Source organism: Eubalaena glacialis, chromosome 11 (assembly GCF_028564815.1).
Source record: "Eubalaena glacialis isolate mEubGla1 chromosome 11, mEubGla1.1.hap2.+ XY, whole genome shotgun sequence".
Lineage (NCBI taxonomy): Eukaryota > Metazoa > Chordata > Mammalia > Artiodactyla > Balaenidae > Eubalaena > Eubalaena glacialis.
Window position 1 is genome coordinate 46,229,225 of NC_083726.1, and position 14,912 is coordinate 46,244,136.

A 14,912-nucleotide genomic window follows, 5' to 3' on the forward strand; every position below is an offset into this window, starting at 1 on the left:
CTACCCCAAATCATCTTTTTGGATTCATGGTTGAAGAGAGCTGCCTGAGTGGTGGCCTGTATGGTAGTCTAGCCATTACCACACTCTCAGACTCTTAAGAAAAATGACAGCAAAGATGCGTACTCTCAAGATACCTAGCAGAAGGTCTTACTCTATTTCACAGCGAATTAGCATACGTAAAGTGTTTAATGGTACACAGTAAATGCTACGTAAGTCTTTATTATTGCAAGTGTTACTGGAGTAATTGAAGCAAAATCTTCATCAACCTCAAATTACTGCTTTTTGCTTTCTCTTGACAGGAACCTCCTTTACATTTTTTGACTCATATCACTTGAACTCACTACTTTTCATTTATCACATCCTTGTCTAACAACATCTGAACAGTGTTAAAGTAACCTTGATGAAATGGAAAAAAAAAAAAGTCCCATAAAGTGTTATGGACTGAGACCGTCACTCCTTGCTTAGAAATGCGTGTGTTCTAATATCTTTTAAAGCATAGAGCTGCCTGGTTAAGGATGATTAATAATTAGAAAATTAATGAATTATTCTTTGGCTGCCCTCTTAGTCCCCAGCTTTCCTTTTTGGTTGTGTTCATGTTACAGATTTTGCAAAGCAAATTCTCCTTAACATATCTGAGATGATACTGAATGATATCAAGTGTTGAACAACTCATGTTATCATAAGAAGATAAATGTTTTTACCAAGCGTGGTAAAAGGGACAGATTAAACTGGTATAATCTGCTATTGCAAATCATAAGTATTAGAGAACAATGATGTCTAACAGAACATTTCAATTTCATCATTTTGATATAAATTTTTGGCATCATCAATTTTTTTGTTTATCAAGTGATGTCTGACCATTTTTAGCAAGTTGGAATATTTTGCTTGCAAACTGCTCTTACCTAAAAAGGGAATGAATGGGTTAACTTTTCCTATATTATTTCTAGATATGAGAAAGGACAGCCTTGCATTATTGTTAGGCTCCAGGTTCAGAAGAGTTTTCTTCCTAGGAAGTGTCTAATCCTATCAATTTATTGGTTGCTTTTGAAATTCCTAAGGAAATGCAGAAAGACCTTGACACCATGCAAACCTGAACACAGTCTTCGGAAGAAATACTTTATTCTGAAGGGAATGCTCATTTATCTTTTATCTCCAAGTTTAAAATATACAAAACCTGAAACACTTAGTGTCTTTCTGAATATAAATGGCTTTTTAAAAAGTCATCCTTTAAGAACATACATGAAATTTCAATTTGCAGCTTTGTTTTAAATTTTAAAAATTCACATAGTATAAAAAAAAAAAAAAAAAATGAGGTAATGTGACTAAGAAGAACCTCCTAGACATGTACCTGAATGTATAGAAGTATATGTGAATATATGTGAATATGAATGAATTATGTTTGCTTTTTCTTCCCTTTCTAAAGATATCTTAATAAAACCTGATCTTCCATTTGAAGCAGTAAATGAAGCAGATTTACATTTTCTGAGACTTAACCTTGATAACAAGCTTTTCAAGTTTCCATTTCCCAAACAACTGTGAAGCCAACAATGTCTTGATTCTTATGTAAGAACTATGAGTGGAGACAAAACAAATGTATGAATATATTATAAATACTTCAACTGTTGTTTTATCCTCAAAAATATATTTGTGCCATAAAATTTCTAAGTCAGTTAATGTGCATCAACAGTTAACAAATGACTGGCCTTATTCATTATAATAGATATCCATAACAGGGTTACCAGTGCGTCAGTAAGATCGCTTGTATAAAGCACAGAGTCCTAAAATGAGAAAATATTAACCCAATTAGTTATTGTATTAGCCTTAGTGAGAATTATTTTAACACGCTAGTATAACAGGTGCACTTCCTGTTTTCACTGTTCTTCTTTGCTAGAAGTTCTTAGTATCTCTTCAGTCACCATTAGTTAGAACCCAAGTCTCTGGACTGATTCTTAACACGGACATCCTTTTTTGGATTATCCTAATTTGTATACTCTGAGTGTTAGTCTCATTCTCAATGCATTGGGCCTATGCACCTCAGAACTCCTCCTATATTTACTCAGAATTCAGACCTGAATTCTATGAGACCCTTTCCTCTAATGGTACCAGCTGCTGTTCTCTTTGCAGCTCTTACTTCCCCTGTGGAATTTCTTTGTGTTTGTTATAGGCCTATTGTCCACCAAAGCCCCAAACTTTTCTAACAACTAATGATAAGGAAAAAGCAACCCATTCTCCCAGAATAGAAGGCTACAGCTCCCCAGATCCTCTCAAATAAGAAAAAATTTTTTTCTCTTCTTTAAAAAACAAAAGTTGATGTTTTCAGCACAAAGAGAAACGACTTGCAGAGGGGTTCGGAGGGAAGAGTAAAGGGAAAGCATAAAGAAGAAGTCTATTTTGAAGACCACGACCCCCAGGAGACCCAAGCGAGCACTCCTTCTACTTTTCTTCTAGTCTTTCAATGTAAATGTCACTTTTAAGCTACTGAGAAGGATCAAAAATACCACAGACCCTTGGGACTAGCCATAAGAAGCTTTTAAAAGGTTCACATTCAATATGTCAGTCATCTGAGAATAAAATATCATCTACCAGTTGAAAACAATTGGATCACCTTCTAATCTACTGATTTCTCAGGAGTAGAATACTATATGTGGATTTTTTATCATAATAGACAAAATACAGCTCTATGGAAAATCACATATATATGATGTATGTGTATATACATATACACATTTATTTGGTATTCAGTATTTATAAAGTAAGATTCTAAAATAAATATTTAATTCCCAAATGGTCTATCTTTGACACCATAGCCCTCCTAGGCAATATATTTTGATATTGATGAATCATAGGCAATAGTACCAATGTACCAACTACTGTTGAAATGTATATTAACTAACTTTGAAAAGCATGTGAAAGCTTTTTTCCCTACAGACATTAAATCAAAGATGGACTTAAGACATGAACAGCTGAACAAGTAAAATGTTAACCAAAACAATTTTTTCTCTCTCTAATTTTCTATTTCCCCTCTCTTGAGTAGTAGAGTGTTTATTATTGTTTAGAATAATTAAGCAGTATATCTTTACATTTAAACTGGAAAAAAATTGAATTCAATAAACTCTGTATCTATTTTGGTTCACCAATGATTTTCTCAACTTCTTTTTGAATAAAAACAAAATAATCTAAGAAGTAAAGGTAATTTTATTGCAATGCCTATTAAGTTTAGCAGGCAATTTTTGTTGGAGCACATTAAAATGATACTGAGTCTAATGGCAGAATTCATTTTTACTATTTTAGTCCTGCCCATGATAAAAACAATTGAGAACATTTACCAAAGTTTTGGGCAATACACTTTGAGATATCAAAGTATTTAGCATAATGAAGTTTAGTTGCATGATTCTCTATTAATAGTTATCTTTATGCCCAGGTATGTGCCCTCATAAAAATTTAGGAAGAATTCCCAGTCTGCAGACTTTATCAGTGTATAAAGTTATTGCTGTGTAAAGCTCCTTAGCATCCCAAATTATTTAATAAAAGAACATACACTCATGTTGAATAATTCTCATTACAGCAAGTACATCCTTACAAGGCTACATTCAGGAAATTAAAGGTTACACCTATCATATAGATACAAATTATAGTGAAGACCTGTGCAATATGCCCAAGGGATATGATTTTGCCTGCATCGGCATCAGGTCTGTAAAATAAGGAGTTCTTCATGGTATCATTTTACTATTCATCCCTTTCCTGTATTAAAGCTCTTCTATCATAGACTTTTTCAAATTTAAATGATAAAGAATTGTTGAAGAATAGTAACTAGGCAGCATGAGTCTCTTCTTTTCTCTCTTTGGATGGCCATCAACAGCATACTGTAACTTAATCATCCAATAATGTTGTCATTAACAACCAACTTTTATCAAATAACATCAAGCAAAAGGACGACTCAACCTATGAAATCTAACCCCAGCCCTGAGCTGAAGTTGCTTCTGCTGATCTTGACACTTCTGTTTGATGAATGAAACATGATATAAGGCTTATGTTCCTATAGAATAGTCCACATTGCCCATATAGATAAGCATTGATTTGGGGAGACTGAGTCTAGATACAAAGATTACAGAAAACTGTTTGTAATCTATACATAATTGTTAGAAATCTAGGGTGTCAAAATAGATTGCTAGGGTTGGAAATGTTAGGGTATTTAAACATAAAATCAATGCCCCTTTGTAATGGAGCATTTATTACTTTCCAGGTCCATGATACCTACTCACATTTGTATAGCGGTTCATGCATTTCAAAGACCTCAAAAGTTATTTTATCTTCACAAAAATTATGTGTGCTTACCAAGTCAGTATAATCGCCCCCATTTCTCAAATATTAAGGGTGAGTCAAAGAAGTGAAATGCCTTTCTTGGAATCTGAATTTCTTCTTGCCTATCCATTTCCTGACCTTATATCATACTACCTGTAAAGGCTCATATCTATAAAATGGTATACTTGATCAGTTTACTGGGGAACAAAATTTCATAGTAGTTTTTATTCCATGTAGTGTTTTTAATGTAAAAACTGATTATTGCTTTAGCAGAAACTGACTGTAAACACATGCACACAAATATATACAACCTAAGATTTTACTAAAAGTTAAGCAGGCTACACAAGTATACTATCCTAAATCAGAACAAGAGCTTCCTTAACAATACAGTGTAATTCTGGGCTTCCTTATTGCTATTCCATCGAAGGTAGACTGTCATAGTAATCTCCTTAGCAAACTGAAATTGTATTTCAGTGCTTGAGCCTTGGTGTCTAAAAATAATTAAAGCACTGTTTTTGAGATTAGAGGCAAAAGAGGTCAGCTTCCTGAATTTCTTTACTTCTGACACAAGCCTGACTTCTGGTTTTTCTAATTTAGGCTAAGTTCTAGTGAAGCCCAAGCCTTGTTCTCCTAGGTGAGTTTTTGTGCATATCACAACAGTATGAGTTACTGCTAACACAGCCATCACTCTTGTTCTTTCTAGTATTTCTTTCACTCTTTTGCTGATGCCATTATGAAAAATAGTGCTGACACAGCCTTAAAGTCACTTAATATCCTTTCTTACTTATGTGGCTAACTTAGTCCTAAAATTTTGTTTGCAAAGAAGATATTAACGATCCTTGGAGGAGAATTTGTTTAGAGTCTCTTCTTATAGGTTTTATAAATTTAGTATATTGAGGTACTCTACAACCTAAATTGAAAAAACTACTAAAAAAGCAAAAGCAGCCAATGATCAGACAGTATTTGTAATCTTTAAAATCCGAACATAAGGAGACATAATAATAAAACCTGTTTTCACTATTGCCTAATTAATTGTGATGGACCTTATTCTTTCATTTCTTAGTTTAATCCATCATTAATTCCTATTTTTGATGATAACATATGGATTAATATCCTACCAGCCCAAGGTTTTTATACTTCCAGTGCATGGTATGTATTCTGTTAAGGACAAAGTCTCAGATGTGTTATTTACACTCTATATTCATTTTCAATATTTCTTATAAAAATGTTCTCCATTTATAACTTAACTGATAAAGATAATGAAGGAATATACAAAATTATTCAAAGACAAAATCCAGTATGAGGACATTGAAACTTGGGATTCACTGCCATGCTAAAACCATCAAAAGCTGTCAGTTTTCACCTCTAGTATAATTCTGTTGATTCCTTTTTAACCTAAGATGTATTTTTATAACGATGAATAGAAAGGATTTTGTCATAGATAGCTGAATGAGCTGAAAAAAAAGAAAAAGCTTACCTATATGAGTAACATGCCATTTGTAATACTAACATCTTTTAATATTGAAACATAATAGAATTATAAATCAGTAATAATCCACAACATAGTGAAAATTAAATGATAATTTTAAACAAATTTGGTTGAAAGTCAACTAAAAACCAAAAGATATTTTTACGAATATTTCAATATCCTTAAACATTTCAGTTTTCAAATTTCATATTTGTTTAAAAATTACTTAATTAATATTGATGGTATTGATGAGTTTTCTTCAAAGTTCTTTAAAGGCATTTTTAATTAATTTTAATGCCATAATAAAACAGTTCAAATAAGATTTTTTAAATTGTATAATATATACATGCATACCTAGATACATAAGGCTAAGTAAAATTAACTCACACATTTGTGCAAATGAACCATGCTGCCTTTATAAAATATAAGCAAAACTGGATAATTCAAACATATCAATATGATATTACAATTGTAACATTTCTTCTGAGATATGTAAGATCACCTTTCTTACTCAGCAGGAGTTGGCTGAATTTATGGTAGAGAAGTTATATCATGACTTACAGACATCTTTATATTTTACCTTGGTTTAAATACTATTCAAATCATACTTGTAATCATGACAGATAACTAGATAATCACATAATAATTTAAGCATCAAAAAAGAGTGGCGTGAAATAAATGTATATTATCACTCATGCTATGTCACAGGTGAAAGCTTTTGAGCTTCTGGAAGTTGACAAATGTCAGTACTTTGCAACTTTTACGTAGTGCCACTTAAAATAAATTTAAAAGTCAAGTTCCAAAACAACATATACCCTGGGTTCTACTCCATAATAACATAGTCACTTACTGATTAATGGAAGCTTATACCAAATGAAAAACTTACATTAAATGACATATAGAAATCATACCCTCCCTCCACTTTTTCTTCTAGGATGTTCTAGAACATCACTGCTTAAGGTACAACAAATCCTACTTCAGGTTCAGACATACAGGTATGGGTATAATGTGTACAACTCTTTATAGTAACCTCTTATTAAATCATTTAATCCTAAAGTAAAAACAGCAATAATGCATCAAAAATTTTAGCTAATTTTTGAGTTCATCACATTGAAGAAATATTAAGTTCTCTTTTTGCTATATATTGAAACATCCTATACACTTAAAATATAACTTATTGATTACTGTTACCTTCTCTATTTTAAGGGATAATTTATCTTTGTTATCAAATACTGCAATCTAAAATATTTCTATTTAGAAAACTTGTACCATTTTGAAATCAGCGTATAACCAATCAGATTCTATTTAGTTCTAATAAACAAAAATCTTTTGGAATACTACTGTTTACATTTTGGGTTACTTTTCCTTTATTGGATAGCTAATTTTTTTTTTTTTTCATGTATCGGTTGGTATTTTCAGTCACGTCTGATGATAAGATAAGCCCAATGTAACACAGGATCAACCTTTCACTTAGAGTTCCAAACAATTAAAAAGTGCACTTACCATGTTCCACCCGGGGTAGAGGTAGTCTGTACCAACAAACTCAAAGTAGTGAGCAAATCCCTCCTTCAGCCACACGTCTTCCCACCACACAGGAGTCACGAGGTCACCAAACCACTGCCGTGACAAATGAATGGGCATCAGATAAAATCTCATCTATCCCAGAATTATTTTATCTAAAATTAAATGTATTAAACTATGATTATCACAACTGGAATTCATTCCCCAATTGATTTTGTGATCTTAAAATACGTTGTGGCAACACCATTGATTTATTTGACTACTTGGATGACACTAATTTTCTATAAATGCATTCAGGGAAGAACAAAAATAAAATGTTCAAGGAACACAACAAGAAGATTTAACCTGGAGAAGAAAGGGCTCAGGGTAAAAAAACTGACAACAGCTGTCTTCAAATATTTGAAGACCTAGTATATAGAAGAAGAAAAGGCTTGGGTCTTATGGCCCTACAGGGGACAAATCAGTACTAATGGATGGAAATTAGGGTTGTAGATTGGTAGACATTGCTAAAAATGCAGGAGACCCTCTAACAGACTGAAATGGATGAAGATGGAAAATACTACCTCGAGAAGTGGTGAGCTCATCACAGGAAGTACTGAAGCAGCGCCTTCCAGTGGCAGAGGCAATTCACAGACGACATCGGCTGATTGAAGGAACTAATAAGGGCTTTAAGAGGCTCCACACCTGACTCTCCATGATTCTATGATAATGAGGGTTGGACCAAAAAAATCTCTAAGATCCCTTCAGGAAAATAATGTTGTAATTTATAATTGGTGTTTTGATTAGATCAGGATACATTACTCTGAAATCCTTGCTGAGTTCACCAAAGCTTAAAGGAATTCTTTTTTCATTAAAAAACAAAACAAAACAAAAAAAACATTATATGCGGGAACTACCCTACAGACTTGGGATTTAATGATGAAAAGTCAGACAATGTCCCTTCTCAAGCAGCTGACACTTTATTGTGGAGGAAGGGACAATGAGGTGAGATAGAAAATAAAAAATAAGCAAATGAACAATACAATTTCAGATCTTATTAAAGTGCAATAGGAATGGGGGATGGGTCACTTTAGACTGTAAAAACAAAAAGATTCTCTCTAAGCAGATGACATTTGCGCTCAGACTTTAATGATAAGGAGCCATGAGAAAGCCTTAGGCAAGAGGATTATAGGCATTTGTAAGTAACCCTTAGTGTGAAGACTCTAAGTGGGAGTGAGTTATTTAAGAAGCAGAAGGAAAAGGCAGTCAGACAAGTAACAGATCATAGCTTTACAGCTTTAGGAGCTAGAGGAAAGAGCTTGGCGGCTGAGCATTTCAATATTAATAAAGTATCACTTACTCAAGAGGATCTCTAATAGAAATACAAATAAGAGATAACTCTGAATATGCTGATGGCCACAAAACAAATGATATTTAAAACATTTTCTGTTCTTGATCAGAAAGTAATGTTTCTTCTCCCTTAAATTGAAAGCCTGTCTTAAGAATTGTGGCAATAAATAGGTGAGGAGAAACAGTAATGTAGAAAATAATTTGGCAATGATAGTGGAAATTATTATGTGTTTCTCCCAGCTTCTGGCTCATTTCCTCATAGTAAGTAGCCAAGCACCACTAAGCTAGAACAAGAAAGTAACTGAGAATCTGGAACAAATGAAATCCAGTTCTAGAAACAATTATCAGCGTGTTCTTATTTCAACAGAACTCTACATGTAACTCGTTTCTAGGAACGTTCAAAAAGGACATTGATTTGCGTCAAAGAATTGTATGTTTAGCTGGAAACCATTTTTAGCACAATAGAGGAGCCCTGGTTATCTCTGCCATGGATCCCCTTAAGCCTCTGCAGCAAGGAACACATGCCCAATCTGACCAGCATGACAGGTACAAACATCTACAGGTTCACTGCAAAAGGCTGACATATAGGTAAATGGTCATATGACCTAGAACAATCTATCATGAAGTCCCTATTCATGTATTATCATTTAGCTGTTCAGCCTCTTTTACTAACAACATTTTCCACCTCACTCTTTCTTAAGGTTTTCAAGTTTTTTAAAAAGATTTTGGGTTGGTAACAAATTGAAGTTGTACAGTATCACACTGAGATTTCTGGTGTTTTCACTTAAAAACTATCCATAGTTTCTGGAATCAGGACAAGGATTGCTTTTTATTAACACGACGTTTATTTTCAGTTATTTTTTTCACTAGAATCAAGATTCTAATAAGCATTGTGAAATCTCTGTAATACCTTCTGCTCATTGTAAGAAAGTGCATAAAATCAAAATGAAATTAATTTTATCTTAGCTTCACGATAAAGCTGGCTAATTTACATATGAATTTCTAAACATGCCAAGACAAAAAAATATCAATCATTTGAGAACAAAGAGGCTGTCGCGGAGTTAGTGAAAGACTTCCTAAGTGTCTGTGTGATGGGAGAAGGGGAATAACAAATTGATTTTAGCAAAAGCAAATTTTGACATGTACACAAAACTCAGCTGCATCTTTCAGCAATGCAATAAATCATTGCCATCACTGCACTCACCATATATACACACCAATAATCACAAGAAAATAGAGCAAGGTTGACAAAGCATAGTGAGTGGATAGGGTCTCCAAAGAGGCTGCTGGGTAGCAGTGCCATCTCACTCCTCCACTAAACTGAATGACAGTTACTTATTCAATATGATCCGTGTGTTTGCTTTCGTTTGTGCCGTCATTTGAGAAGGACAACCTGTCTTCCAAAAAGAACTACACGGTGCTCTATACAATTAAAACTTAATTGGGAGAATAATAACTTAGCTCCTAATCTAAGTATCTGAAATCATTCTACGTTCTCGATAGTTTGCAATTATACTTACACCTGATCCTTTTTCTCATACCTGGTGACATATCTCATGAACAATGACCATGGTGACATCCAGCAAATAAGAAATAGATGACACACTGGGATCCAGCAGTATTCTTTGTTCCACAAAAATACTTAGTCCCCAGTTCTCCATAGCAGCATACGGATGCTTAGGCACAGCTAAAAGATCTAGAAATAGAATAAAACAATTCCAAAGGCTTTAACAAACATGTCAGATTCTAAATTCATATCCGACAAAAGTCCAGAAATCCTAATTAGAAGAAATACTTGCTCTTTCTCAGTAATTTTTTTTTCTAAATTAAACTACCTGCCATTTCTACGTGACAGCAGAAATATAGGCTATCACTGTCAATGCTGGCCATATCCATCCATCACAGTTCATTTTCAGACCCAGTGCGGTAGGAGGTTGGAAGTATCAGCACCAGTATTGATGGGCCTATCCTAATAAGTTGCAGAAAGTCAAGGAAACCAAATGCAGCAGCAATCTACAGAGTGAAAAGGCATTGTGCCTTCTAATGAAAATATATTCAGCTCAGTGCAGTAAATGCTGTACTCTTGCTTTTACCTCAATATTGTTCAAAAGAAAACGTCTCACATCAGTTTAAAAATCTGACATGTCGTATTTCTAATTGCTTAATTCTAATGTATTTTTTGAGTTCTGTTAAAAATAAAATATTACATGTAAATATAACTCAGATAGAGAAAACTAAAAAAGTAGATGTAGTGTCAAAAGGACTATTGAGGGAACCTGCAGACTCTGGTTCTGGTGCTGCCTCCACCATTAATTAAATATATGACATCAGTAAATCACTTTAATTTCTCAAGACCACAATTCTCTCACCTATAAAATAAGGTTATTGGACGTCATGATCTCTAAAATCCCTTCCAGCTCCGAAAATCTATGATTAGATGATTCTATGATTAGATTTGTGCTTATTTTAAAAGGTTGAAGAGGTATTATCAACGTTTGCTTAAGGTGACACAGTAAGTACATGCTTTGATGCACTCCCTCTCCTCAAACACATAGCAATGATAAGTAAAATATTAAAAGGAAAAACTGAAAATCATCTCCAGGCTTGAAAATAAACCTCTATAAACCTCTCCATGGACCAGAAATGGTACATAAATGCAAAGCAGTGATTGCATGTGCAGCCACGGGCAGTGGCATTTGGGAACTGGATCCAGCAGGGTCCACCGGAGCCAAAGGCATCTAAGCCAAGCTGATAACTTGTTGCCAGGGGCTGAGGTAGGGCATGCATGTGCAGAAGGACTGAATATAGCTGGTGCTCAATGCTGCTTGGGAAAGCTAGCAAGCGGCAATGTAAGGATTCGAACCCAGGCAACCTAGCTCCACTTTCCCATGTAAACCCTGGACTAACTCCCTAGGATGCTAAGAAAATAATGGTACAAAAATGTTTCCTGCAGTATTCTTCGTAAGAGTGAAAAGAGAAAACTACAAGCCTTCCACCAAGATAATTGACAAAGAAACTGTGAAATAATTCTAAAAAGGAATACCATACAACAACTGAAATAGTCTTACCACTAGATTCTAACACTACATGTATCAACATGGATAATCTGAAAAACATGTTGAGGGAACAAATAAGGTGTAGAATGACCCTTACCATATACTACTTAAAAACAAGCAGAATAGTACCATAGATTGCAAATGGATACTCACACATTCACACATATACTCAGACAGATAGTCGTGGTAAAATGCACACACAATCACACACATATAGGAATGATAAACACCAGATTCAGAATTATGATTGCTTCAGAAAAGAAAGAAGGAAGAAGGAATGAGGGACAGTCTCTTAGGTTCCTGGAGCCAATTTCAACATGTGTGCATGTGGGGCGGGGACATGGGAGGGTTTGTCCCACACCATCTATAAGTAATTCTTGGATTCCAACAGAGTGACCCAGTATTCAACTCAATTCTGATACCATCTACCCAAAGATAGAATCAGATTCCACAAGTTAAGGGTTCAGTCCTACAACACTGCACCCTCCATCCCTACTTCAAAAGCCAGTCCCAAGCCCAGGTTGTTACCTGTGTTTCTGACCTATGGACTAAAGATAAGTCAAGTATGGCCCCTGTATCCACTACATGGAAACATGACAGCTTAACAGAAAAAATAAATAAAGAATAAAAAGTCCTGTGAAAGAGAGAGAAAACAGATTTAGTTGGAGAAGTTCTTGAAAGAGATAGTATCTGAGTTGGACTTCCAAAGATAAATAGGATTTTGACAGGCAGACAGAGGTACTATATGCATTCATTTATACAAGTATGTATTTATTGAGCATCTCTTTTGCTCAATACAAGCATTGTTTGTTCTGTCATCCAAGCTCCTTGCTCCCTGCTCTCACGGCACTTATATTTATTTGTGGGTGTGTGTAGGAAGAGGAGGTTAATTAACAAGTAATAAATGAATGAAAGAAATTTAGTAAATGATAAACGCTGCCAAAAAATAATAGAGTAAGACAGTGATTGACTGGTAGGGTGAAATGGGTGGAGTGTGGTCAAAGCAGGCATCTCTAAGGTAATCACATCTCACCTGAGATGTGAATAATGGTTGAAGCTAGCTGTCTGAAGATCTGTGGAAGTATTGATATATTGTTCTAAGAAGAGGGGACAAAAAATGCACAGTCCCTAAGGAGGAAGTGAGACTAGCATATTGGACAGAATGAAGGTTGGTGTGGCTGAAGCATATAAAGGAGACGAGTATAGATGTGAGAATTATACAGAGTGCAAGTACATAACAAATAGACATACTTCTGCTTAAGATTTTACCTTGAGACCTTCCTTAAATATGAACAAACTAGGCAATAGAAAACATTGCGCCAACTCTGCCTGCCACCAGCAGATGGCAATAGCAGTAGCAGGTCTGGGGCCATTTACTTGTAGGAACATGGGGACTTACGAACAAGCCTGTTGCAAAACAGAGGCACTTCTGTTTGCTGGAGTTCTCCAAGAGCCGAGAGTAGTCAGGTCCCCAAGACTAAGTCAACAAATCAGGCCGCACACTGGGATATGGAGTGGCTCAAACGGCACGGAGAGAAAATTCCAGGCATGGGTCAGAGGCGAGTCTAAGAGTTTGGAATAAAGAAGGTACAGCCAGGGGCAGTCATCAGACAGCAAAAACCTGACTAGCAGCCTAAGCAGGTGTGGTGAGGGGGCAGCTGAAGGTTGGTGCCAATGATCTCAGGCAATGGTGACCTAAGTAGGCAGCTGGTGACAGGTTGGTTTCCAGAGGTCTAAGGGCAGAGAAGTCAGACCCGAGTAACAAAGCTGTACTTCAACCAGACAAAGACTCTTGAGCAAGTGGAGTCAGATTCAGATAAAGTGATTGAGAACAGAGTAAAACACAGAGGGATCAAGCACAGGAGGCAGCTTCTCAGATGCTCACAGGCTTTACAATAGATACAGGGAACCATGTCTATGGCTGGCAGAAGGAAAAAAAAAAGAAAATTTTAAAAATTAGATTACGCTACTACAGACATAATAACCTTCTATCAAAGTACTGAAGAAACTTGGATTTTGTTCTAACAACTACTGAGGGATAATTTAACTGTGTCTCTCTGCTCTATACCTTTATCTGATAAACAGTTCTATATTTTAAGAACACCTTCAGGAAGCATATATCCACATAAAGACTTGTACACAAATGTTCATAACAGTTTACTTCCAATACGCCCAAACTGGAAATAATTCCAATGTCCATCAATAGATGAATGGATAATGTGTGGTATATCCATACAATAAAATGCTGTTCAGCTATAAAAAGAAATGAGCTATCAATACGTGCAACAACATGGATGAGCCCCAGAATAGTTCTACTGAGTAAAAAGGAAGAAAAAATATGTATGTTGTATGATTCATGTCACTTACATAAAATTTTAGAAAATGCAAATTAATCTATAATGTCAAAAAGCAGATCAGTAGTCACCTGGGGACACAGATAGGAGGGATTAAAAATAGCAACAGGTAAGAATGTCTCTATGTGTATAACTGAGTCACTTTGCTGTACAGCAGAGATTGGCACAGCATTGTAAATCACCTATACTTCGATTTAAAAAATAAATTAAAAAAATAGCAACAGGAAACTTTTGGGGGTGATGGATAGGCTCATTATGGTGATGATTTCATGGGTGTATACATATCTTAAAACATCAAATTTTACACTTTACATATGTGCAGCATACTGCATGTCACTATACCTCAATGAAGCTGTTAATATCTTCAGTAACTGAAATATTCTTTTGCTTAACTTTGAAGATAATAAGATTTATTTACAATGAATTAAATTGTTTCAATTTTTGCCAAATAATTTGTCATGAGGCTATATGCACTAACATGTGCAACCACAACTCTTTAATATGCCTTGAAAACAGAAGTAAGAAAACTCAGATGTTTCAGAGTCAAATTTACTTGGAAATTTAAAGAAAATCCTGGATAAAATTATGCATAGGAGTCTGCTCCCAATTAATTACGCTAGTCCTAAAACTATAGGCAGATAACAAATATTCATATAATATTAGTGAATGTGATTACATAAATCACCATAAAAATCTGACTTTCTCTACTTGTTCCCTTCAGTGCACTAGAATTTACTTTCTATCTTTAACACTATGTTGAAACAGCTCTCGCTAACTAAGAGCACAAAATCTCATGGAGACCTCTGAGTTCTTACTTTTTTGATACTGCCGAGATTTATCACACTGCTAATTAGGGTCTGTCATAGAAAGATATCCGTGTTT

General features: G+C 34.9%; 1 protein-coding gene across 1 annotated transcript in view; it reads right to left on the reverse strand.

Annotated features, from left to right (window-relative positions):
- TRHDE (thyrotropin releasing hormone degrading enzyme) overlaps window positions 1–14,912 on the reverse strand; it is a 387,413-nt gene that overhangs the window by 164,744 nt on the left and 207,757 nt on the right. The window contains exons 4-5 of the mRNA XM_061204462.1: window positions 10,162–10,316; window positions 7,274–7,387 (exon numbers count right to left, since the gene is read on the reverse strand). Coding sequence (XP_061060445.1) covers window positions 7,274–7,387; window positions 10,162–10,316 — 269 coding nt within the window. The remainder of the gene's footprint in view (window positions 1–7,273; window positions 7,388–10,161; window positions 10,317–14,912) is intronic.